The sequence below is a fragment of the Petaurus breviceps genome, unplaced genomic scaffold, assembly GCF_028583685.1.
Source record: "Petaurus breviceps papuanus isolate PSGF00001 unplaced genomic scaffold, PetGlider_PUasm1.0 98, whole genome shotgun sequence".
Classification (NCBI taxonomy): Eukaryota; Metazoa; Chordata; class Mammalia; order Diprotodontia; family Petauridae; genus Petaurus; species Petaurus breviceps.
Window position 1 is genome coordinate 44648399 of NW_027187460.1, and position 24034 is coordinate 44672432.

The 24034-nt window shown below is 38.7% G+C and overlaps 1 protein-coding gene and 1 pseudogene across 2 annotated transcripts in view; one reads left to right on the forward strand and one right to left on the reverse strand.

The window, feature by feature from the left end:
* Positions 1 to 24034, forward strand: part of LOC138156092 (CUB and sushi domain-containing protein 3-like) — a 638148-nt gene that overhangs the window by 513196 nt on the left and 100918 nt on the right. For both annotated transcript variants that reach the window (XM_069081324.1, XM_069081325.1), the window contains exon 5: positions 8857 to 9064. In XM_069081324.1, coding sequence (XP_068937425.1) covers positions 8857 to 9064 — 208 coding nt within the window. The remainder of the gene's footprint in view (positions 1 to 8856; positions 9065 to 24034) is intronic.
* Positions 19626 to 22226, reverse strand: LOC138155669 (mesoderm induction early response protein 2 pseudogene; annotated as a pseudogene).

The following is a 24034-nucleotide window of genomic DNA, read 5'->3' on the forward strand; positions in this document are numbered from 1 at the left end:
AAGTAAAGTCTATTTGTGCTATAGTTACATGATAAAATCTTTAAGTTTGAAATTAAAGCCTGATTTCTTCCCTGTGTGCTTTTGGTAGGGATTCTTATTGACTACAACTGAAAGATTTAATCATGTGACTATAACACTTAGTCCTGCACAAACACACACACACACACACACACACACACACACACACATACCTGCTAACACACATAAGTAGACTTCCAGAAAACAATCTCAAATTTGAGTCATTCTGTGGGTCAGCATTCACTTTTCTCTTAGAAGCATTGGTCCTAATTGCCCACAGACATGTGTATTTGATTTGGCAAACCAGACAGCACATTAATTCAAAGGCTGAAAGTGTATGTCCTTCATTCTCAAAGAGGACCATGACATCAGGGAAGTGATGACATGACTTGCACTTGACTTGGATTTGAGTGAGGAAGGGCTGTTCAAGGTCCCCAGCCTCACTTTCTCCTCCAGAGCCATCTGAGTCCAGTGGCCAGATATTCATCAGGACTGGAGATGGCCCAGGATGCATTGGGAGACCATGGCCCTTATAGGCTACAATCTTTTCAGGTTCTCACTTTCAATAAGGTAAAGCCCATTCAGTGAATAGACCTCTTTAAGAAGTTAATCAAAGGGTGGCCCCTTTAATTAAAAAATAAAAGAAAAAAATCAAACTGGGAGGGGAGGACCCTCAAGGTTCCTGACCAAAAGAAAACAGTTACTATTTAGTATTTACATTCACTCTGTGCTAGGAGGGCAAGCACCTTTTGTCCAATCTATGAACTTCAGAGTGAATTGGGTTTAAGGCTTGATCTTTCAGAAAGAAATCTAGCTAATCAACTCAAAGGAAAAAAAAAGCAGTTTTTGGCCATCAAAATGTACTCATACCTGGGCAGAATACCCCCAGGTACAAAAGGAAAGGAGAAGAGGAGAGGACAAGAGAGGACAGGACAGGAGAGGAGAGGCTACTCACAGGTTGTGTTTGTCCTTCGTTCTTGAAGAGGACCATGACGTCAGGGAAATGATGACATGACTTGCATTTGATGTGGATTTGAGTGAGGGAGGGCTGTGCAAGGTTACCAGCCTCACTTTCTCCTCCTGGGTCATCAGTTCAAAGATAAATTACAATGGAAATGATTGAACTTGGGATGAGGAGATTCCTTTCACAGGTCTCATAATGCTCTTGGTTGCAATTGCAAATAATTAAGTCAAAAATGTTTTATAGGCCAGACATTGTATTAGGTTCTAGTAATACAAAGACCAGAATGAAACAGTCATTACCCTCAAGAAAGCTAACATTCTGTTGGGAGAAATGCACATATATGAGTATATACAAAATTAACATAAAATAAGTATGGGATGGAAGGAACTAGCAATTAATTCATGGATTATAAAGCTTCCTTTAGAAAGTGGTGCTTGAGCTAACCTTAGAAGGAAGCTGGATTCTAAAAGGAGAAAGTAAGAAGGGAGTGTATTGAGGCATGGAGGACAAAACTACAAAAGTATGGAGATAAAATATGCAGTATCATTGTGAATAAAACAGCAACAATGTCATTTTAGAGTTCATGAAGAGGAATAATGTATAATAAGCCTGGAAATGTAAATTGAATCCAAGCATGGAAGCTGACTCCACATTATAGAGGACTTTTAATTCTAAACAGAGGGATTTGTATTTAAGTTTTAAGGTAAACAGGAGACTCTAGAGTACATTAGGTAGGGGAGAGATTTGTTGAGACCTGGGCTTTAGGAAAAATACTTTAGCCTCTGAGTGAAAAAAATGGATTAACAGGAGAGAAACATGAATCAAGGAGACAAATTAGGAGGCAACTGTAAAATCAACTCAGGAAGAAAAAAAAATAAACAAGTTTTTCTTTGTCTCACTTTCTACCAGAAATGCAAATCCCTTCACTCCTTATTGAAATATTTGGATTTTCAAAATGATGAAAGAAAGCAATTAAATGTTAGATCCAGAGATACTGGCCACCATTGAACAAGATGTTCAATCTCTCGGCTCTTAGCAATCTCTCTGGCTGTCTCTTATGCCTGGAATGCCTTCCCTATATTATTCCCACACTGACCTCCCTGGCTTCTTTTAAGTACCAACTAAATTTCAAACTTCAATAGGAAGTCTTCCCCAATAACTCTTAATTCTAGTGCCTTTCCTCTATTACTTGTTTTCTATTTTTCCTGTATATAGTTTGCTTTGTATGTATTTGTTTACATGTTGTTTCCACCATTAGATTGTAAGTATTCAAGGTCAGAGACTTTTGCCTCTTTTTTTTGCATCCTTAGTGCTTCAACACAGTCCCTGACATGCAGTAGGCATTTAATAAATATTTATTGATTAATTGAAAATGTATGTGATTTTTAAAAATAATAATGTTGAGTGAGGATCCACTAATACTTCTCCAAATTGGTGGATCTCTCTGGGATCGCCATTTCTTGAGTGGTCCTAGGCATGTGTTCACTTCACTCCCAGCTGAACTCTCTCCTTACTGTTTCATGTACCCTCCAAATATCTTATCTCTGCATAGGTTCCCTTCCCTCCCTGCCTGCATTCCAGATCTCCATTATGTATTGTCTTCTGATAGAATGTAAACTCCTTAAGAATAGAGAGGATTGTCTTGGTTTCTTGTATTTGTACACTAGCACTTAGCATAGTACATGTCTCATTGAAAGCACTTAAATCTGTATTTATCTATCCAGCAACTGAAGGAAGGAAGCAGGGAAAGTCTTTTGTAATATAAACAATAGAACTTTAGTTAAGTTTTACAGAATAAAAATTCTAAGAAACAAAAATTGAATAAGGACTACTTTCTAAGCATAGGGGACAATCTCTTGAAAAGCAAGAAAACAAGAGTATCAAGTATGATAATGGCAAAAAAGGTTCTGTTTTTCTTGCCTATAGAATGTGTAAAGGGAAAGAATACATAACATATTTCGTATTACCACTAATTCACAATACAACCTTGGGTAAGTCACCTTCATTGGCATTAATTTCCACATTTTTTAATTAAGGAATTGGATAACATGATCTCTCATGGCCCTAAATTTAGTACTAAATTTCTTTTATTTTAGACTCCCTCATTTTGGGGGAGAAATCACACATTTATGCATGCAAATGGGCAACAGGGTCTTAAGAATCAAAAAGTGAGGAGGCAGCAAGATAGAAAAAGGGTTTTATGTAATAGGAAAAATTATCTTCTTCATAATTTTGATTATTCTAGCTCTACATGATGAGTACAGAATTTTTTTCTAACATCTCTTACAAATAACCATCTCTGTTGACAAGAAACTCATTACTTTCTGGGCTGCTTTTTTTTAAGCATTTGGGATTTTTGCCTCTATAAAAGGGAGATTTGGAAGATAAAGCCTTCATCTTCATATCATTCAAAGCTTCATCATTCATAGCAGCTCCATATATTTTTGGACAGTGAAAATTATTAGGGAATATAAGAGATCAAACCCTTGGTATTACTGATTTAACCTCCCAGAACCCCAGCTCTTCCTTGAACTGGCCTAGATGATAATCTTCAGCCCATGATTTTTTCCATCACTAATTTTGAAATTTTCTAAAAATAGCACATCTACAATAAAATCATAAATGCCACAGCTGGAACCTAAGTGAATAACTAATACAAACTGTGTTTATGTAAGAACTAACTCAACAACATTCCTGAAAAAATGATCATCAAGTCTCTGTTTGATGGTTCCCAGGATTAGGGAATTCACCAACATATGAGGTAGCTATTCTGAATTTGTCATAATTTTTATTGTTCAGATGTCTCTTTTCCTCTGACTACCCTACCCCTGCCCTTTATATTGAACTTAGGCTGTATTAATATACTTACTGCCCATTGCTCCAATTCTGGTTTCCAGGGTCATATAGTCTTTCCTTCACCACAACCTATCATATATCTGAAGATAGTGATCATGTCTTCCTGACATCTTCCTTTTTCCAAGCAAAATAGTTCCAGTTTTGCTTGCATTTTCTTGTATGTTCTCTAAATTGTTTGAAATTTTCTAAAAATAGTATATCTACCATAAAACTACTAAACTAAACACAATACTGTAAATAGGATGTGACCAGAGCAAGTAACCTCACTTATTCTAGATCCTATGGTCATAACAGCTCTAAATCTATGATCCTATAATCTTTTCATTCTGTAATTCAATTTAATGAGCATTTATTAAGTGCCTTCTTTATATGGGGCACTATGCCAGGTTCTGGCAACAGAAGAACAAAAACAAATCAGTCATTGTCTTCAAGTAGATTACCCTTCCAGCTTCACCACCTACTCTATTCATCACCTAGTATACATTAAACAAAACACTTGTAATAGTTTTCAATAAGGGGATCATTCCAAAAACTGCAACTGTAACCAGTTAATTTTCCATCATTTCCCTAACAGTAGCTAACCTGTGGCAAAGGTGAGTCAGAAGTCAAAGTGAATTTGTCATGAGATCACACATAGTGCACATGAATATCTGGATTCCTATTCCAATACTTTGATTCTAGGGGTCATAGGATCTTATCAGAATTAACAGGTTAAGCAGAAAATCCAAGTAATCAAGTAGAAAAATGTACTGTGTCCAAATAGTTATAATATATCCAACACTATTTCATTTGTTTTGGAGACAAATACTTTCTTACTCCCCACCAATCGAATAGATATGCAGGCTGACGTTAGCATTTCAGACCCATAGAAATTTGTAAGTCTGATTTTGTGCTTATAGATTTGCCCATTATGTCAGAAAATCATGAATAATTTTAAAGCCAGAGTTTCTTCAAAGTGCCTTCCTGAGGTGCTCAGAGAGGCATATAATTCTTTCACACCATTTTGTTTCCTTAATGCATAGCTATCCTGGTGACCCATTAGTTCTTCTAGTTTAAGTATAGCTCCAAAGAGAGCCAAGCTATGGATTCACTGTGCATGCCAGCCAACTAGATTTGTTCTAGGCAATGGTCCAGAAAAGGCTGCATACCTAACACTAGTCAGTTATCTTAGAGACATATGCTAATAATGACAAGAAGATTGGGTGAGAATTTGACTAGATTGAGGCAAATCTACCACTGCTGTTGAAGGAAACAAGTTGAATTATATAACCTAATGGAGGCAAGCCAGTAGAAGCACCTTCTTCCAGAAAGGTCAGTAAAACCTCATCTGCATCACTAATCTGCCATTACTGAGTATAACCAAGGCAGGATGTGAATTGAGAGAATTGAGGTTTAAGGCATGTTCAATATGCCATTGCTTTTCCAATTATAGTTCAAGCCAGACTTTTAGACATATGAACAATCTTTTTTGGTCACAAAAATATTTTGATAGTCATTGGAATTTGAACTGTCCCAGAGTACCTTGTTTACTTAAATAGTACTTTGTATTGATTATTCGTGTACTTTGAATTTAATTGCAAACAGTTCTTGCTTTTACTAAATTCAACTTCATGATTTCTTGTAAAAAAAATCTGAAAGAAATTGGAATTCCAAAAAATGTTGTTTTTTGTTTTGGGTTTTTTTGGGGGGTGGAGGGGCAGGGCAGTTGGGGTTAAGTCACTTGCTAGACACACAGCTAGTAAGTGTCAAGTGTCTGAGACCAGATTTAAATTCAGGTCCTCCTGACTCCAGTGCTGGTGCTCTATTCACTATATCACCTACCTGTCCCCAAAAACACCAATGTTTGCTCTGTTCCTGCCTTTCTGCTAGGAGCTCTGCAGCTCCCCACCATCCCACCAAAAACCAAAAATAAACAAAAAACCCCTACCTGATACACATGGAGAGACCAATGCAGAAACCTCCAGTACTGAGTGTAGACCTTTGTCCTATTCTGCCCACTCACTCTTTTTCTCCCTGCCTTAGTATCTATCTTCCAGCAATGTGTGCTGGAGGTATCCAGCTCTGCTTGCCACCAGTCTTCTCCTATCTATTTTCAACCTCTCTATGTCTGCCCCCCTTGTATCTATCTCTCCTCCCCTCCTTCCATCTTCCCTCCAGGCCCTGACTTGGTTGGCCCCAGAGCATGTGTTTTTTTCTCCCGCTCTCTTTTCTCTGTCTCCCACCTGACATGTCTTGAACCTTGTGGAGACCTCCTGCCTACCTCCCTTCCTCCCCTTTTCAATCCACAGGCAAATTCCCATTAAGTAAAAATCACTTTACATAGAGGTGTGGGGGACAGTCCACTTACATACAGTACAAACTCTCTGTATTTGTATATTTCAAACAACAAATATTTACCAAGCCCCTCCATGTTTCAGACACTGTTCTAGGTTCTAGGAGCACAAATATAAAGATTGAAATAGTCCTTATTTGCAAGGTGCTCACATTCTAAGGTGGCACACAAGTGCATATAACATATATACAGTATACATTGCATATACACACAGAGTAGTTAAATACAAGATAGTTGAGGTATGAAGACATACAAGTTAGAGAGATCAGGAAAACATTAATGCAGAAGATGGTACTTGATGTGTCTCGAAGAAAATGGGATATTCTATGAAGCAGAGGCAAGAAAGATACATATCAGGGGCAGCAAGTAAGAGTGCCGGCTCCAGTGTCGGGTTGACCCAGAGATCAAATCTGGGCTCAGACACTCAGCACCACACCCAGAAATAACTGACCGTATAACCTTGAGCAAGTTACTTAACCCCAATTGCTGAAAGAAAGAAAGAAAGAAAGAAAGAAAGAAAGAAAGAAAGAAAGAAAGAAAGAAAGAAAGAAAGAAAGAAAGAAAGAAAGAAAGAAAGAAAGAAAGAAAGAAAGAAAGAAAGAAAGAAAAAAAAAAGAAAGAAAGAAAAGAAGGAAGGAAGGAAGGAAGAAAGAAAGAAAGAAAGAAAGAAAGAAAGAAAGAAAGAAAGAAAGAAAGAAAGAAAGAAAGAAAGAAAGAAAGAAAGAAAGAAAGAAAGAAAGAAAGACACATATCTGACGTAGGTAAAAAAAAACTAGTGAGAAGGAATTGAGATTAAGAGAAAATGCTGTATTCTGTTTGAAGAACAGAGAGAAGTCTACTTAGGGAGGATCACAGTGTTAGAGAGGGAGTTAGGCCCAGTTGGCAAAATAGGTTGAGGTCAGGTTGTGAAGGTCTTTACAAACTAAGCAGAGCAGTTTTTATTTTATCCTAGAAGTAATAGAAAGTCACTGGAGGTGACTGAGTAAAGGAGTAACATCATCAGATCTGTATGGGAATATGTCCAGTTAGACTGAAGTGTGGAAAGACTTCAGGCAAGGAGATTTAGGATGATAACTTGAGGAGATGGTAGGGTCTAATGTTTTTTTTTTAAATATGGGAGATTTGGGTCTCTTTAAAAGCCTACAAGAAGGAAGTGATACATAGTGAGAGGCTATAGATTTGAGATAAGATATAGAAGACTGAGTAGATGTATATATGTGCATTGAGAGGCAACTTGGTGCAGTTAAAAATGGGAAATTGTGATGGAGTCAGAAAAACTGGATTAAAATCGTCTTTGCTAATTAATGCCTTTGTGATCTCTGAAAGTTACTTTATCTCTCTATGTTTCAGTTTCCTCATGTATAAAATCGTGTCGAATTCAAATAGAAATGGGACCATAAAACCATATATAAGGATTCCTGAAGCCACGTAGACTTAGAAAATCACATTAATATTATTATGTTCTAACATATTTGCTAAATATATATGAATTATATCGTAATTCAGTTAGAATTGAATTTGAGAATGTGTTGACTTCAATGTGGCCAAGTAACTGACACCTCTGAACACTAAGGTCCAGTTTTGAAGTAATAATATCATGATATCCCACTAACAATAAAACTAATGAGGATGATGATAGTCATAATACTAGCTAACATTTATATACCACTTTCAGGTTTGCATAGCATTGTGTGTGTGAGTAAATTTTTTTCATCACAACTCTTGAAGGGAATGTCATTATTAACCCCAATTTGCAAATGAAGAAAGAGGCTAAAGAAGCTGTGACTTCTCCAAGGTTTCACAACTTGTTAGTGACAGAGGTCAGATTCAAATCTAGGTCTTCCTGACTCCAAGGCCAGTGTCTTAGATAATATGCCTGACTGCTTTTCCAAAAAAAAGTGTAACCTTTATCTCAAGGATAGAGACTATTTCATTTTTGTCTTTTTATTACAAATGCTTTGCATGATGTTTTACACAAAGTAAGCACTTATTAAATTAGGTAAACAATAGAGGCAACTAGGTGGCAAAGTAGATAGGACACTTTACCTGGAATCAAGAAAACCAGAGTTTGAATCCTGCCTCAGACGCTTAACTGGGTGAGTGACTTGGAAGAAGTCACTTAATTTCAATCTGCTTCATCAGTAAAATGAAGATAATAATAGCACACCTACTAGGGTGCTGTAAGAATGAAATAAGATATTTGTAAAGTGTTTTGCAACTTTTCAAGTTATATATAAATGCTAGCTATTATTAAATGCTTGTTGGATGGAATTGCCAGTTTATAAATGTCTATCTCTAAACTGTCTTTTCCTTCCCACACAAATGAAGTTGCCAGTCACTTCCCATTAAAAGTCTTCAGAAAAAGGAGCTGTTTATATCTATTATCTGTTTTTTTTTAATGACCTGATTATTTTTAGACCTCTCACCCTTATTCATTTCCATGGCTAACTAAAAACAAAAAAAAGGTTATAGAATTACCTGTATACCCTGGATTTGTTCTCTACTGTGTTTTCAAATTTCTTGTGAATGGCTCATTATGTTTCACCTCGCCTATAATTGTAATGCTGCAGGAACTCTGGGTATCCCAGACTTTGGATTGTTTATATGAAAATGTTAATAAGGATTTGCTTTGATTGTGCTTCATATAAAGAACTTCTAAGAAACATCCTTTCACTTTTTTTAACAGCTGAAGATGCCTGTGGAGGCACAATGAGAGGATCCAGTGGCATAATTTCCAGTCCTAGTTTTCCTAATGAATATCACAACAATGCTGATTGCACATGGACAATTGTAGCTGAACCTGGGGACACCATTTCGCTCATATTTACAGATTTCCAAATGGAAGAGAAATATGATTACTTGGAAATAGAAGGTTCTGAGCCACCAACAATATGGTAAGTAAATGCCGGCGATTGATAGACGTGCAGAGTAATAGATAGGGTCACTGACAGACGAGTATGAGTGCAGTGGCAGTGATAAGGTGTGAAGAGACTAGTGATCAGGGTTCTAGCTCCCATGATTCTGGAAACACTGTTAGGGATAATTGGTGTAGCACATGGATGTGAGTGAGGAATGTAAAGAACAAATCTGTGCCTCTTATCATTTAATGAAACTCTGATAAGAGACAAGATAGGGTCATAGTAGTCCCATGACATTTTCTTACTTTCATGAACTTAAGGATGTCATGTGTTACATAATTTGAATACTGGTATAACATGATTCCTTAGTAATGAAATGATGAACTCATTTTTAACTCTATTGTTTTACTTTGAAAATGAGAGCTGATATATACGCATATATATGCATGTATATTATATATTTTTCATAACATTTCCTGGGACATTTTAGATATCATCTGAATGCCGAAAATTTATTTCTTTTCCCTTTTAATTCATATTCTGAATTGACTAGCTTTGAAAAACCTGTCCTACACACATCATTCTGGAATGGAAATTATATCATATAATTTAATTGTCATTGATAATCATTAAACTTGTTCGTAATTAATGATGAAAATTTGAGATGATTGCTATAGATGAGTATTTTGGTTGATATAATTAATGAACAACTCTAATGGATTTTCTATTGAAGCAAATCAAGGTGGAAATTTTTCTGATTCTTAAACAGTATCTGATGCTTAAAATTATTCTATTTTTAAAAATTAGAAGCATTTCATGTGGTTTCCTATCCTAACATCAACATTACCAATACAATCCATTTTCTTCCACACCCTCTCCATACCAAACTTACCTATTTCTGTTTATGGAACAATAATGCTTCCAGTTTCTTATATTTCTAATCCAAGTGTCATGCTTGACCTCTTATTCTTCCTCATTCCCCATAGCCAGTCAGCTATGAAGTCTTGCTTCTATGTCTACAAGATATCTTCTATTTAGCTGCCAAAAAAGAAACTTTACTTAAGTTTACTTAAGATCTGACCATGTATGCACAGGCCCCAGAGTCGGGATGACCTGGGATCAAATCTGGTCTCTGATACTTAGCACTATACCCAGAAATAACTGGCCGTATAACCTTGAGCAAGTTACTTAACTCCAATTGCTTTATTAAAAAAAAAAAAAAGATCTGACCATATAAGTCCCCTACTCAACAAACTCCATTGGCTCCCTACTGCCTCTAGAATAAAATATGAAATCATTTGTTTTGTTTTAAAAAGTCTTCACTACTTTGCTTATCTTGTCTTTCTGAACATCACATCTTTTCCATGTTCTATGGTCCAGCCACTGAGGTCTTTATTTTTTTCCTCACACAGGTCACTCTATACCTTTTCATTAGTTTTCCTCAATTTGGGGAATGTTTCCCCTTCTCAACTTGCCTCATAGAACTCCTAAATTCCTTCAAGATGCAATTCAAGCACTACCTTCAGAAAGATATCTTTCCTGACTTCTCCAAATTACTAATTCCCTTCTTCACTAACAACCTTTTTTTATTACCTTATATTTGTTTTATATTTATCTTTCATGTAAGGTTGAATGTAAACTCTTTGAGAATAGATACTGCATTTTTGTCATTGTGTCATAGGATTAGCTCAGTGCCTGGTACACAGTAGGTACTTAAACCATGGTGTTTGATTAAATCAAAACTATGATATTTTATTTATACTAGTCACCATTTCACATGAAGATGGTGGTATTGATGATGAAGATGATGCCAGTAGAGATTACCTAGTGATAAATTCGAGAAATATCTGCATCTCCATGGCAATTACTTTGTAAAGCAACTGAATGGAAATTTTGTTTTAATTATTCAATAGATGGATTTCAATGGTTTTCTTTTAAATGCTTTCTTTTAAAGTTTTGTATTGTTATTGTTGTTGGTTTTTTACAATCATACTGAGATAAAATGTGAGCTTCTTTATTCTTGCTCTCTTAATTCTGAACTAAAGTTGATGTGGAAATTACAGATTGAAATGGTAACAAGATTGCCCTCCCCACTCAACCATCCTTTTTTTTGAATATCCTTAAATGACATATCACTCATTACATGAGCTGAGTCCCTTATATTAATGAGCCATTAAATAAAATAACACATTAACATGCTAATTGAATAATTGCCGATTTAGAGGAACAATTTGAATGAATATTCTTCTTGGAAAGTCAATCAGTTTTGTTGAATAGATTGATGCTGGAAAAATACTATTCTGTGCTAGGAAAAGTAGATTTGCAAAAATCAAATTCAAATTTTTAAAGGTAGATTAATGCTTAATATGTAATGTCCCTCAAGAATAGTGGTTGAGGTTGAATTTCTGGAACAGGGATTGACTAGTCAGGCAGGGAGTTCCTTATATTTGATGAAAAAATTAGGTGCTACATGTCTTAGCACAAAATAAATAAATACTACACATGTAAATGCTGGAAAAATCTGTGATTTTATCAGCATATGAAATTCATAAAATGAGAAATTCTTCTAATACAGATATCTCAAATCATTATTATTCAACCCATCAGTAACTTAAAAGATGAAAACTTTCGAGTTTCCCTAGGTCTGTGGGGGCTAATATGTCTATGTGCTCATAACTAGTTAAGTATGAGAGGCAGGATTTGAACTCCAAGTCAAGCATTTGATTTAGTATTTCATGCTACCTCTTGAATAACATGTAAAGAGGCTGAATATTATAACAATGGAAAATAATTGTTAAGCTATATTAGTATTACCTTGAATTTGAATTTGAAAAAGCAAATAGCAACATTGTATAACTCAGCCCCATGGCCCTATTTGAATTATATACTTCAGGTCCCATGTAACAGAGATTGAAATTTCTGAAGATTCTCTGGTTTGTTTGTTTTACTTTTATTTTCCTTATGTAGAGTAATAAAGTAGCAAGTGCTTCTTGAATGTACTAGAAGCTGTTTATTTTGCAACCCTATTCAATACTTGACTTTTTTTTCTTTTGAATACATCTTCCATATTATTTTCAAATTTTAATGCACATTTTATCTATTCTGATTATGCATGGTATTTTTTTTTACAATTTTTTTTTCATTAACATTCTTTTTTTTTTGAATGAGTTCTTTGGTACTTTTACCAAAATGTAGTTTCCCTTATTATGTCTTTTAATTAGATTTATTTTTGCTTATGTTTTGTCTGAGATCATGATTACTACCATTTTATACTTCAGTTGAAGCATATTAAATTCTACTAAAGTACTTTATTTGAACTCTGTGTATGTCTTATTGTTTCAAGTGTGTATCTTGTAAACATAGTGTTAGATTCTGGTTTCTAATCCAGTCTATCTGCTTCCATTTTATGAGTGAGCTCATCTCATTCAAATTCACTTTTATAATTACTATGTATTTGCCTCCATCCCATTTTCTTGTTTATCCTTCTCTCTCTTTTTATCAAGTCTCTTCTCAAAAGTCTGTTTTGCTTCTAATCACTGCCTCCTTTAATCTTCCATCCCTTTTTTCACTCTTCCCCCACTTTCATTTCCATTTTTTTCTGCTTCCATGTTGGGTAAGATATATTTCTACACTTAGCTTGATATGTATGTATTGTCTTCCCTCTTTGAACCACTGTCAATGAAAGTGAGGATCAGGCATGGACCCATCCCTCATTTCCCCTTCCATTATAAAAGCTTTTCCATGTGAGAAGATCTTTATGTGAGATAATTTTGCACATTCTTACTCTCCCATCCCATTTCTCCCAATGCATCCCTCTTTATCACTTCTGCATATTTTTTGAGATCATGCAAGCATAAACAATTCACATTCTTGCCTCCTGTCTAGGTAAACACACACACACACACACACACACAGAAATAGAGATGTGTATGTATATGTGTGTGTATGATTTTCCCTTATAAGAATGTAGCTAGTTTAACTTTGCTAAGTACTTGTTATATGATTTCTCATTGTATTTACCTATTTATGCTTCTCTTGAATCTTGCTTTTGAATGTCAAGTTTTCTATTCAGCTCTAATCTTTTCATCAGGAATGCTTGAAAGTCCTCTGTTTCATTAACTCAGTTGTTCTGGTTAGGTCATTCTTGGTTATAATCCTAATTCCTTTGCCTTATACAATATCATGTTCTAAGCCAATGTAATGGCAAGCACAGTAATACTTTACTATTCTTTTTCCATTTGGTCATACTGCTTTCTAAGGAGTTCTTTCCTTCATTATTTTTTGTGGCTCTTTTACCAAGCTGTTAATTCTGTGTTTTCATAATTTTCTTGTATCACTCTCATTTTTCTCCCATTTTTTTGGTCACCACTCTTTTTCCTTAAGACTTCAAGGAACGCCTGTTGAGCTTGTGTTCAATTAGCATTTTTCTTTGAGGCTTTGCTGATAGCTGTTTGCATAGTGTTCTCTTCCTCCATATGTCTTGCTCTGCTCTACTACCATAGTAGCTGTTCATGCTTAGGTTATTTGTGTGTGTGTGTGTGTGTGTGTGTGTGTGTGTGTGTGTGTGTGTGTGATATGCTCTTTTCTCCAGCCTATTTCTTGAGTTTGAACTTTATGTTCAAACATGGTCCCTATTTCCTTGATTGCAAGCACTCCTCTCTGCCTGGAAATATGATTCAGAACTGCACATGGGCAATAATAAAGTTGTTGCAGTGTCTCTCCTGCACCTAGTGTCATCTCAGAGTTCCCTTAACCTCCTTACTACCTCTAGACTGAGAGCTCCTGAAGCTACTGCTATTGCTGTCACAGCCCATAGCCTGGTGTTAACAGACCTCTCCTGCTGACCTTCTCAGTTATCCTCGACTGGAAAAATCTCTCACCTTGATATATTTTTGGCTATGCCACTCCAGAAATGATTTGATGCATTATTTTAAAGTTGTTTGAAGGGGAATGTTAGGAACATTCTGCTGAATTATTGCCTCTATTCCACCATCTTCACTCTCCACTACCCCCACCCCTATTCACTACTTTTCTAAGCAGAACTACATGAACTAAGGTCCTAAATAAGAGTAAGTTAAGGCACAGAATGGTTCAGTTCTTTGCCCATGTTTTCACAGGTGTATATGATAGTGAGGTATAACCAACACTATTCTCTAATACACTGTCCAGATTTTCTTCTGTCACACTGTATTCTGTGAACACAGAACAGATCACATCTCAATTAATGTGGTCAGTTCTAGGCACTACATTTTAGGGTGGGTCTTGACAATACTATTTTCTAGCCTTGATATAGTACTTTAAATCTGTGAAGTGTTTTTCATGGATTATCTCACTGATTCTCACAACAACCCTATGAGGTAGATGTTATTATTATCTCCATTTTACAGATGAGGACCCTGAGGCTAGTGTCTGGGGTGGGACGTGAGTCCAGGTCTTGCTGATCCAAAGGCAAACCTTCCATTGTACTGCCTTATATTATTTCCTCTCTTACAAACTCATAAATTCTATAAAGGCAGCAGGATGGAGTAGGAACAATACTGGATTTGGAGTCAAAATACTGGAGTTTAAATTCTAGCTCTGATACTTAGTTTCTCTCTGAGTTTGGCTGACACTTCTCTAAAACTCATTTTTCTCATAAAATAAGAGAATCCCTTTCATCTTTCAAACTTATGATACTATGAGTTATACTCAAAGGAAAAGGAAATGCTCCTAACATCACAGCCAGTTATGATGTCCCACTCTCCCTGTGGTATTTCAGACATGATGATGCTCAGTACTATGCTACCAAGGCATAATATATAGAAAGTTGTTCCCAGAGATAGGAGTACCTGAGTTTAAATTCTGCCTCTGTTACATTCTGGCTTACATGACTCTGTGTAAGTGACTTACCATAAAACTCTCTGAATCTATAAACTGTATAGAGGTACTGATAAGCATTGGTAGAGCAAGTATTCTTATTTAAAGTTTGTTTTACAAATGAAATCACAGGTCCAGTCAAAAACAAAATGTTTCAAATACATTGCATTCTGATATACTGACTGATGTCTATATTGTTCATACATAGCAGCAGTTAAACATAGAAAGAGTGAACTTAGAAATAAAAAAAGTTTAAAGATGTTTTAAGGATTTTTTGGTGAGGGGAAGTATAATTGTTAGATATATACTTAGCAAAGCGCAACTAATGTCGAATATTTGTTCGTCATTTTCTCCTGTAATATACACAATTTTTTCACATAATTATTCCTTTGCTCCATTTTCTGCCACATTCCAATATACATAGAACTCTTTAATTTCACCCCTAGTTCACTGTTTTCAAGAATAGCAATAGCTGAGCACATCTGTGGGCACTATCAGGATGGTCATTTTAGAAAGGGGTGTATAGGGTGTCAAAGAGGACTAGCCTCTCTGGTGTAAGTGCTTGCCAAGCCCTTCTCAGGGCTCCTCCACCTTTGGTGCCTACCTCACACTCAACTCTCACCTGAGGCTCCAAGAAACCATAGTATGCACAGTAGCCATACCTCAGTAAAATTACATCTGCAGATGGTCTAAACAAAGTAAATGACAGGCCTCAAAACTCATGGTGAATAAAGAGATGTCAACCCCAAGCATGTGAAGACTACCCCTAGGAGACTGAGTGGATGAGAACTATTTGGTCCAATATCCATGAAGGCAGCCGAGGTAGGCATTGTGGAATGCTTAGAGCTTGGCCAGACAGTGAAGACACCAAGGTCACCCACTACATTCTGGAGCTATCGTCAGTCATCTTGACTTTTGTTTTGCCACTGGACTTTGATGATAATGGAAGAGAATATGCAACTGATGACTTTGTGCGACTCTGCCTCACTTTAATTCAATTCACACAGAATTCAAGTCATTATCCTGTGATTTCATTAGTCCTCTGCAAAAATGGATAATTTTAGAAAAGCCAGGATTTTCGAGTTTACTCATTTTCCCAGCCTTTTTCTTGACTTTGAACTTTATGTTAAACTTGGACTTTGCTCACCTGGAGGTGGGGAGTCACTGTCCCAAGCTTCAGGCTTTTTCATGTTTCTGTAATCACAGTTAGTTCTGAGGGTCTGCAAGTTTTTGTTGCTTCCAAAGTAATGTGATTCTGGGAGAGATGTGATTACTGTTCTTTCAGTCTGTAGTATGGTCTTTAAACAAAAGGGCCCCTGCTTCCCTGTAGCTATAAGCATTAGTACCCTCTTTGCCTTAGAACTGTGACCAAGGCCCCCTGCTCCCTTATGACTCACCACCTCCCCAATTCTCCTCTCCCTCAAATGGTAACTCAGAACTGCATATGGGTGATGAAGTTGCCAATCAGTACCAGTGTCAGCAAAGGGTCCCCTGTAATTTCTTTCTGACCGGTTGCCCAACCCCCTCACCATCTCTGGACTGAGAACTCCCCAAGCTGCTGCAGCTGCTGTTGCTGCCTCTGTGTTTGTGGGGGATGGGGGGAGGGGGGAAGTTCCACCCCAGTATCACAAAATTCTTCTGCTGACTATTCAAATTTTCTTAGCACACACCCTGACCTTTTGCTGGCTGTGCTACTCCAAAATTTGATTTGAGGAGGTATTTAAAGTTCTTTGGAGGAAAATGTTATAAGAGTTCAACTGGGCTGCAGCTAATCTGCCATTATAGCTACTTCTCCTTTCAAAAAGTCAACATTTTAACACTACAGGTAACTGTTATTGCAACTTTTGCAGCTTCAGGGCTTGATGTTATCTGAGGAGTATTTTACCACCATTTTTTCACCATCTATTCTTCTTCCTGAACCAATTTTTCTTCCAATTCAGAGAAGTAGAATTAGCACAGCAGATTAAATAAAGGAATTAACATAAGAAGATCTTGATTCAAATATTGCATTTAAATACTTGAGTGATCTTAGACAAATCACTTAATGTCTCCTAGTGGCAGCTCCTCTTCTTTAAAATGAGAGAATTGACTATGCAATCTCTAAGTACCTTCTATCTCTAAATCTATGATCACACACACATAATACATATAAAAACTCTAGGTAGATTAATTGAATCATGGTGAACCAGCCTCAGTCTCTACTTAAAGTTGCAACTCTATTGCAAAAGCAACCTATCAGCCATATCAAATGTATTATTCCAGAGATATTTTAACCTTAGTTATGCCCCAAATGTAACATTATCTTTCCCTCCAAACCCACTCCTCTTAAATACTTCCCTATTTCTATCAAACCCATCATCTTTCCTTGAGTATCCTAGGTTTGTGACAATTGTATTATTCTCTCTTACCCACATCCCCCATATCAAATCAATTGCCAAATACTGCTTTTTTAATCCTTCCAGAATTTCTAATATGACCTTTTATCTTCATTTATATAGTCACCTTCTTAATCCAGCACTACATTATCTCTCACATAAATTATCCCAACAGCCTCCTCATTGGGTTCTCTACTTCAAGACTTCCTTCTCCAATCCACCCTCCACATGGATACCAAAGTGATTTTACATAAGTCGAACTCTGACCATATCATACCCCTGCTCAATCTGATGGGGGGATGGTTGTACAGGAACTCTGATCCTTATCAAAGACCAGAATGCTTGCGATTCAGTCTGAAAAGAATTCAGTAGGCCCAAGCAGACTTGCAGTCAGAATTGTAAAATTGTTACACTTCACAGTGGGCAAGGGTCCTTAGGGGACCTGCAAGTTTATTGTTATGCTGTACAGTGGGCAAGAGTTCTTAGAGAACCTGCAAACTTAAAGAAGACATAGGCATAGATTTTAAGGAGTCTAGGCAATTACTCAGATATCAATTATGCTAACTAGGTGAGTAAGGGTGGGATTAGGGAGGAGTTAAGGAGTGGTCAGTGCTTAAAGGGACATGCACTTTTAATGTCAACTGCGCAGGCGTATTGCCCATAATTGGGAAATAGCCCAAGAGGGGGCTACCTGGAGGTGTGGTTTTTTGTCTGAAACATCACTAAGTCAGCTAGCGGTCAAGGGCTGATTGAGAAATACCACCCATCAGTGTCATGTTTGACAGGATGGATGTTGGGAACCAAGGCTAACAAAGCCTTAGTATGTGGATAATTGGCTAAGGATTTAACCTATAGATAGTGCCTTGAAGGATCCATATGTCCAGCTGGCCACTTTACTAAGGGGAGATAACATTTGCCTAAGCTAAAATGTTTATAGATAGTTTAGTGAAGGATTCATAGGTGTAGCTTATTATTGCTCCAAGCGGAGATAAACAGTTCATGAGTTGTTGCTGGGCAGAGTGCTGGCAGGGGGAAGGGGCAGAGTTAATGTTCTGAGGCTGGGAGGGGGGAAGTGTGATTTTACAGACTGGTTTTACAAATTGATTTTACAAACTGATGTTACAAACTAATATTACAAACATAGATCCCAAGCACCTCATCAAATCAACTCCATGTTTCCTTTTCCTTAATGATAAAATACAGAATTCTCTAGATAGCTTGTAAAGCCCTTCACAACCTCTCCTGCATCCTACAGTTCCATGCATACTGACCTTTTCTTTTACATACCCACAATACTCCACTTTCCACCTCTGTGCCCTTTTTTTTTTTTACTTCAAATCAAATTTAATAAATAATGGCTAGGGCTATTGAAGGCAGTTTTCACTTCACAGTGTGGTCCTTGGGGGAGCTTTTGAGTCTGGCCCTCAGGAATAGCTCAGGGGGGAAATCAAATATGCTTCATGACATATGGACCTGGGGGGAAATAGGGTGCAGAAGAAGCCATGGCCCCTGCCTAACCTTAAGGAGCCCACTGATTTGTAAACAACAGAAATATAAATAAATGGGAAAGGAGATTCAAGGGAAAAGAAGAGAAAAAAAAAGAACAAAGCCCTCCAGCCATTCTGCAAGAAACAAAATCAAGGCTTGAAGGAAACATGGGCATGGACAAGTGCCCTCTCTATATTGTCGGGGGAGGAGGCTGCCTCCTACCCAAAAGCCCTCAGCAATTCTGAAATCAAGCTGTGGCTGCTGCTTGCTTTATGCAATCCAAGAGGCTGGACACTCCCATGTGGCCCCCCCCCCCCCACCCTATATAGCTCGGCCAGGGCAAGCTAGAAGAGGGCCCTCTCTCCTTACATTTCACACAGAGTGGAGAACTGGGTTCTCTGGGCCTGTTGGGCACTCTGGAGCAAAAGAGGCAGTACCTGGAAGGTGAGGTCATTTGACCAGGGCCAGTGGCCACTGTGACACAAGGGTGGTGGGAGGAGCAGGGAGTAAGTGTAAAGTGCTGCTTGACCTGAAGTGGAGGGGAGGTGAGAGGAGTCACTAAGGGCCCAAACACAGTCAAGAGGTATATGGCTCGGAGTCCAGCCCCTGCCCCAACCTTACCCCCCAACATTATTTGGCACCATGAGCAGCAGCTGGCCATCCTGCTGTCCTCTTTCCACATGCCCCTAGGGAGGTCCTTCTCCTAAAGGGAACATCTTTCCCTTTGCCCAAGCCTTGATGCTGACAAAGTCAGGAGCTGCCATCAGGCTGGGGGAGATTGCTGGTGGAAGGGGCTGGGCCAGGTCCCACTCACCCCCAAAGCCCACCTCCCCCCCCATTGGGGGGAGTGACTCTGACCTTTTCTGAAGGTCCTGGGGGGTCCCTTTTCCGGGCTAGGCTGGCAGTCTCAGCAGACCCCTCCCAGAAGGCTCATCCTTATAGTGGAAGAGTGGTCCAAGAGGTCATCATGTCCGCTGCCAGCAACGGAAGTCCAGGGAGGGCTTGGGAGGTCTAGGTCCTCCTCCTTCCCACCCCCTACAGGCTGCCCTGGGAGTTGGTACCAAGTTTGAAGTTGAGCTGAGGGGGCTCAGGACCTTGCCAAGCACTGTTTCAGAGAACTTTCTCTGCCCCCACCCTTCTATGTGTCTGTGTCTGGGAAGGTCAGTCATTGAGGGCCCAGAAGGCCCAGAGCTCCTCATCCCCTTAGTTCTATCTTCCAAAATGGAGGAGCTGACCAAGGCCTGGGAGGAACAGGATGGAAGTGGGGGTAGGGGGGCTCTGACAGAGGCAATAGCAGGACAGGCCTGGCATGGGCAGAAGGGGTAAGAGAAGTTGTCATCCAGAACTCTACAGTCTGAAAACGGTGACGTGTTAACAGAGAGGAGTCTCGGTGCACACACCTGCCCCCAGATTAACAAATCAATAGGTCATCACATTACAGTGTGACAAGGGCTCAGGGTGCAGCACGGGGGCTGGGCAGGCGGGGCGGGCGGCCAGGAAAGGATTTACATGCCCGATGCCAAGGAGTCCAAAATCTGTGACCGACAGAGCCACCTGGGCAGGGGCCACAGCTTCCTCCGTGTCTCTGTCCAAATCCACATGGCTGGAGATGAGAGGCAGCTCCTTCCCCAGGGAGGGCTGCAGGCAAAGCCAAATCCACTGCCAGCCACCCAGCAGGGGCTAGGTCCATCTCTGCCTTGTCTACCGCTGGCAGCAGATAGAAGCCTACATTAGCTGGGGTAAGGGAACGCTGAGGCAGAGCGATGCCCGAGGACTCCTCAGCTGGGTCCAAGGAGCAGTTGGCCTCTGAGGGTGTGCTGCACTGGCCGGACTCACTCAGAATGCCCAGGCTGCAAGTGGCATTCTCCACACTGAGAGGTTCTGTGCTCTCCATCGCCAAGTGGTCCTGGGGAAAGGTTGAATCCAGGCAGTCAGTAGCAGGGTGGACAGGTGGGAAGCTCTGAGAGTGGCCAGAGCCTTCTACCTCCCCACTGTCTAAGTCGTTGTCTGCAAAGTCCGTGGCTCCCGGCTGGATGTACTTCTTTCCTTGGAAGCGGGTTTGCTGGGTGAAGTAATCATAACGCTCAGACTTCTTCCACATATAGTAGTATTCCATGCACTTACCCACTGACCGTGTACACACCTCGTTTGCCTGTATCAGGTGGAAATTTTTCCCATGGACCCAGAAGCCGTGCTCAAAATTCCTACATTCTTCATCACTCCATGCACAAAGTTCATCTCAGATCACTTTCACACTGAACCGCAGCCTCTGAAGCCCCCCACGTTGACGTTGCATTTTACCAGTTCATACAGGGCCTGTTCATTGTTTTTTACAGTCACCCCAACAGGGATGTGAGAGGAGGCCATCTCATCCCACTGCCGGTTCACTGCCTGGTACAGAAACTCTTCTACTTCCCCTTCAGAAGGGACGTTGGGATCCCACAGCAGCTGGTCTTCTTTCTCATAGACTTTTTCATTGGGTCTGTTTAAGTGGAAGACAGGAATAATAGCCTAATACTGAGGTCCAATCATGATCTCTTTCTTACACTCGTTGGAGGGCAGAGAGTCTTCTTCTGAATCAGATGAGGAAGAAAAACAAGCCTCTTTGTCTTCATCAGCAAGGAAATGTGAGCTGGCCTGGTTGGGGAACAGACCCGATGCATCGTGGGAAGTGACAGATGGTGTCAGGTCATCAGCTGATGACTGTGTCTCTTCCTCTTCTTCCCCTGAAAGCAAATCCTTCGCTATTTGTTCCTTATCCAGGGTCATATCTGGGAGGTTGGTGGCAGTCATTTCCCTCACTCTCTTGCTCCGAAATTGGATCTGATGCTTCATAGCCATAGAGTGCAAGCAGTTCTTCAAATGGCATGTCGCTGCTCTGAGATGTGTTGAAGCTTTTCTCCAGTTCTTGTAGTGACTTTTCTTTGTCCTGTGTTTCACCTTCCTATTCTTCTTGGATACTGTAGTTTTGGGACAAGATCTCTGACAGGTTGAAACAGTGGTCATCGGAGGCCATGGACACAACTGCTGTTGTTTGGAGGCCAGGTTCCCCCAGGCATAGGCTGTGAGCTGGGTAGGAGACCACCCAAGGGTTCTGCTTCCCTGTAATGGGAATGCAAATTTGGAAGATCTTCCCTGCCCCTAGGCTAAAATGCACCTGAAGCCTGGGGAGGGAGGTTTGTTTTTCAGTAGATACTTCTTGATTGGCCAGTGGGTCAATAAGGTTGTTACATTCTCTGAGCCAGGAGAAGTCTATATAAGCCCTGATGTGTAGCTTTGTTTTGGGACTCACTTTGAGAAGTGTTCTGTGATTTGATCTGAATTCTGGGAAGCTGTTGTTGAGAGTCCCCCGGCTTTGAAAAACCCAGATGTGGAAGCCCAGATGTTGACTGGGTATGGATGTAATGGTTGGACAGTTTGGAAAGCTGTCTACTTGATCTGTTTCTGTCTTGATAATTCTGCCTATATGCTTTGAAGTTCGGGGTGCTGACCTTTTTCCCCTGAACAAGGTAAACGATATATGTCTGACTGATTAAAGTAAGCTTGTTAACCCATTTTGAGTTGCTTTCCTTTAACAAAGCAGATCCAAGAACCTGTATTGGCGGCAAACCCTGAGGACGCTTGCGGTGCTTGCTGCTATACTCCCCACCAAGGCATCCACCATGGCCGTATATTAGAGGGAGGCCCGCCCATCACTGTGCCTTTTGATTGCTTGGAATGTACTCCTTCCTTACATTTGCCCTATCCATGAACAATAACTATTACTTCAATTATTTAATCTGTTTATTGGTATAAAAAGTATTTTATATTTATATTCATATAGTTCCCGTGTCTGTTTTCACAGGTATATGCTCAGGTATTTTATACTGTCTAGGTATTTTAAATGGTGTAAAATAATATTGAATAACATTACTGACACAGTATAGTTTCTCTATTTTTCATTTTTTATTAAATCTATTTTAAATTTAACATTATCTATCCTTCTATCCTTGCTTTTTTATATACTAAATTCTACTCCTGCTATTTATTTTATCTTTTTATATCTCTCACTTTTATAATGTTTCCTGAAAGCAACATATTATTGGATTCAAATTTTTAGTCTGCTATCCATTTCCATTTATTGGTAAATTCATCCCATTCACATTCTAAGCTACAGCTGCTTGTTGTGTATTTTCCTGCTTCTTATTTTTCTTATCTTTCTCATCCTATTTGCCTTCTCTTTCCTCACTCCTCTGCTCTACTTCTGCCTGCTACCTTGTCCTCCTATTCTTTAATCTACCCACCCCTCTAAAAACCTCTCCCATATCCTCTCCTTCCACCCTATTGCTACCTTCTTTAAGCCATTGCAGATGAGAATAAGGTTCCAGCACTACCCATTCTCCCCCCTACTAGTTTCTTCTGTATCAGTTTTTCCTTTTATGCTTCATTTGTATGAGATAATTACTCCTTTTTATCTCTCCCTACACAGCTTTTTTTTCCCTTAGGCTCACTCCACCATACTTAACTCAGACCATGCCTTTCTTTCAAAGTACCCAAATAAAGATGACAATCATAAGAGTACTGCTAATTTTTTCACATATATGACATAAACAGTTTGACCTTATTGAGTCCCTTATAATTGGTCTTTAATGTTTACCTTATCTTTCTCCTGGATGTTATATGTAGAATTTTCCCTTAAGATCTGTCACAAAAAAACTGAAAGTCTTTTCTTCCAATTCTATAATTCAGAATCATATACTTAACTTTGTTGAATAAGTTACCCTTGGTTGCAAACCCAGTTCTTTTGCTCTATGGAATAAAGTATTCCAAAAAATACAGTCCTTCAACATAGTAACTGTGAGGTCTTTTGTAATCTTTATTGTAGCTCCATGATATTTAAATTATTTTGTTTTTCTTGGTGCTTCTAATATTTTCTCCATAACCTGGGAACATTAAAACTTGGCTATGATGTTTCTGTAAATTTATCTCCTGGGATCTTTTTCAGGTGGTGATCAGTGGATTCTTTCTATTTCTGTTTTGCTTTCTTATTCTAGAACTTCAGGGGAATTTTGCTTGATAATTTCTTGTAATATTGTATCAATATTTTTATTGCAATTTTCATCTAGTTTGATAATTCTTATATTATTTCTCCTTGATCTGTTCTCTAGATCAATTGTTTTTCTGATAAGATGTTTCACTTTCTCTTCTATTTTTCATTCCTTTGATTTTATTTTATGATTTCTTGATGTCTTAGAACATTGTAAGCTTTCCCTTGTCCTATTCTAATTTTCAAGGAATTATTTTCTTC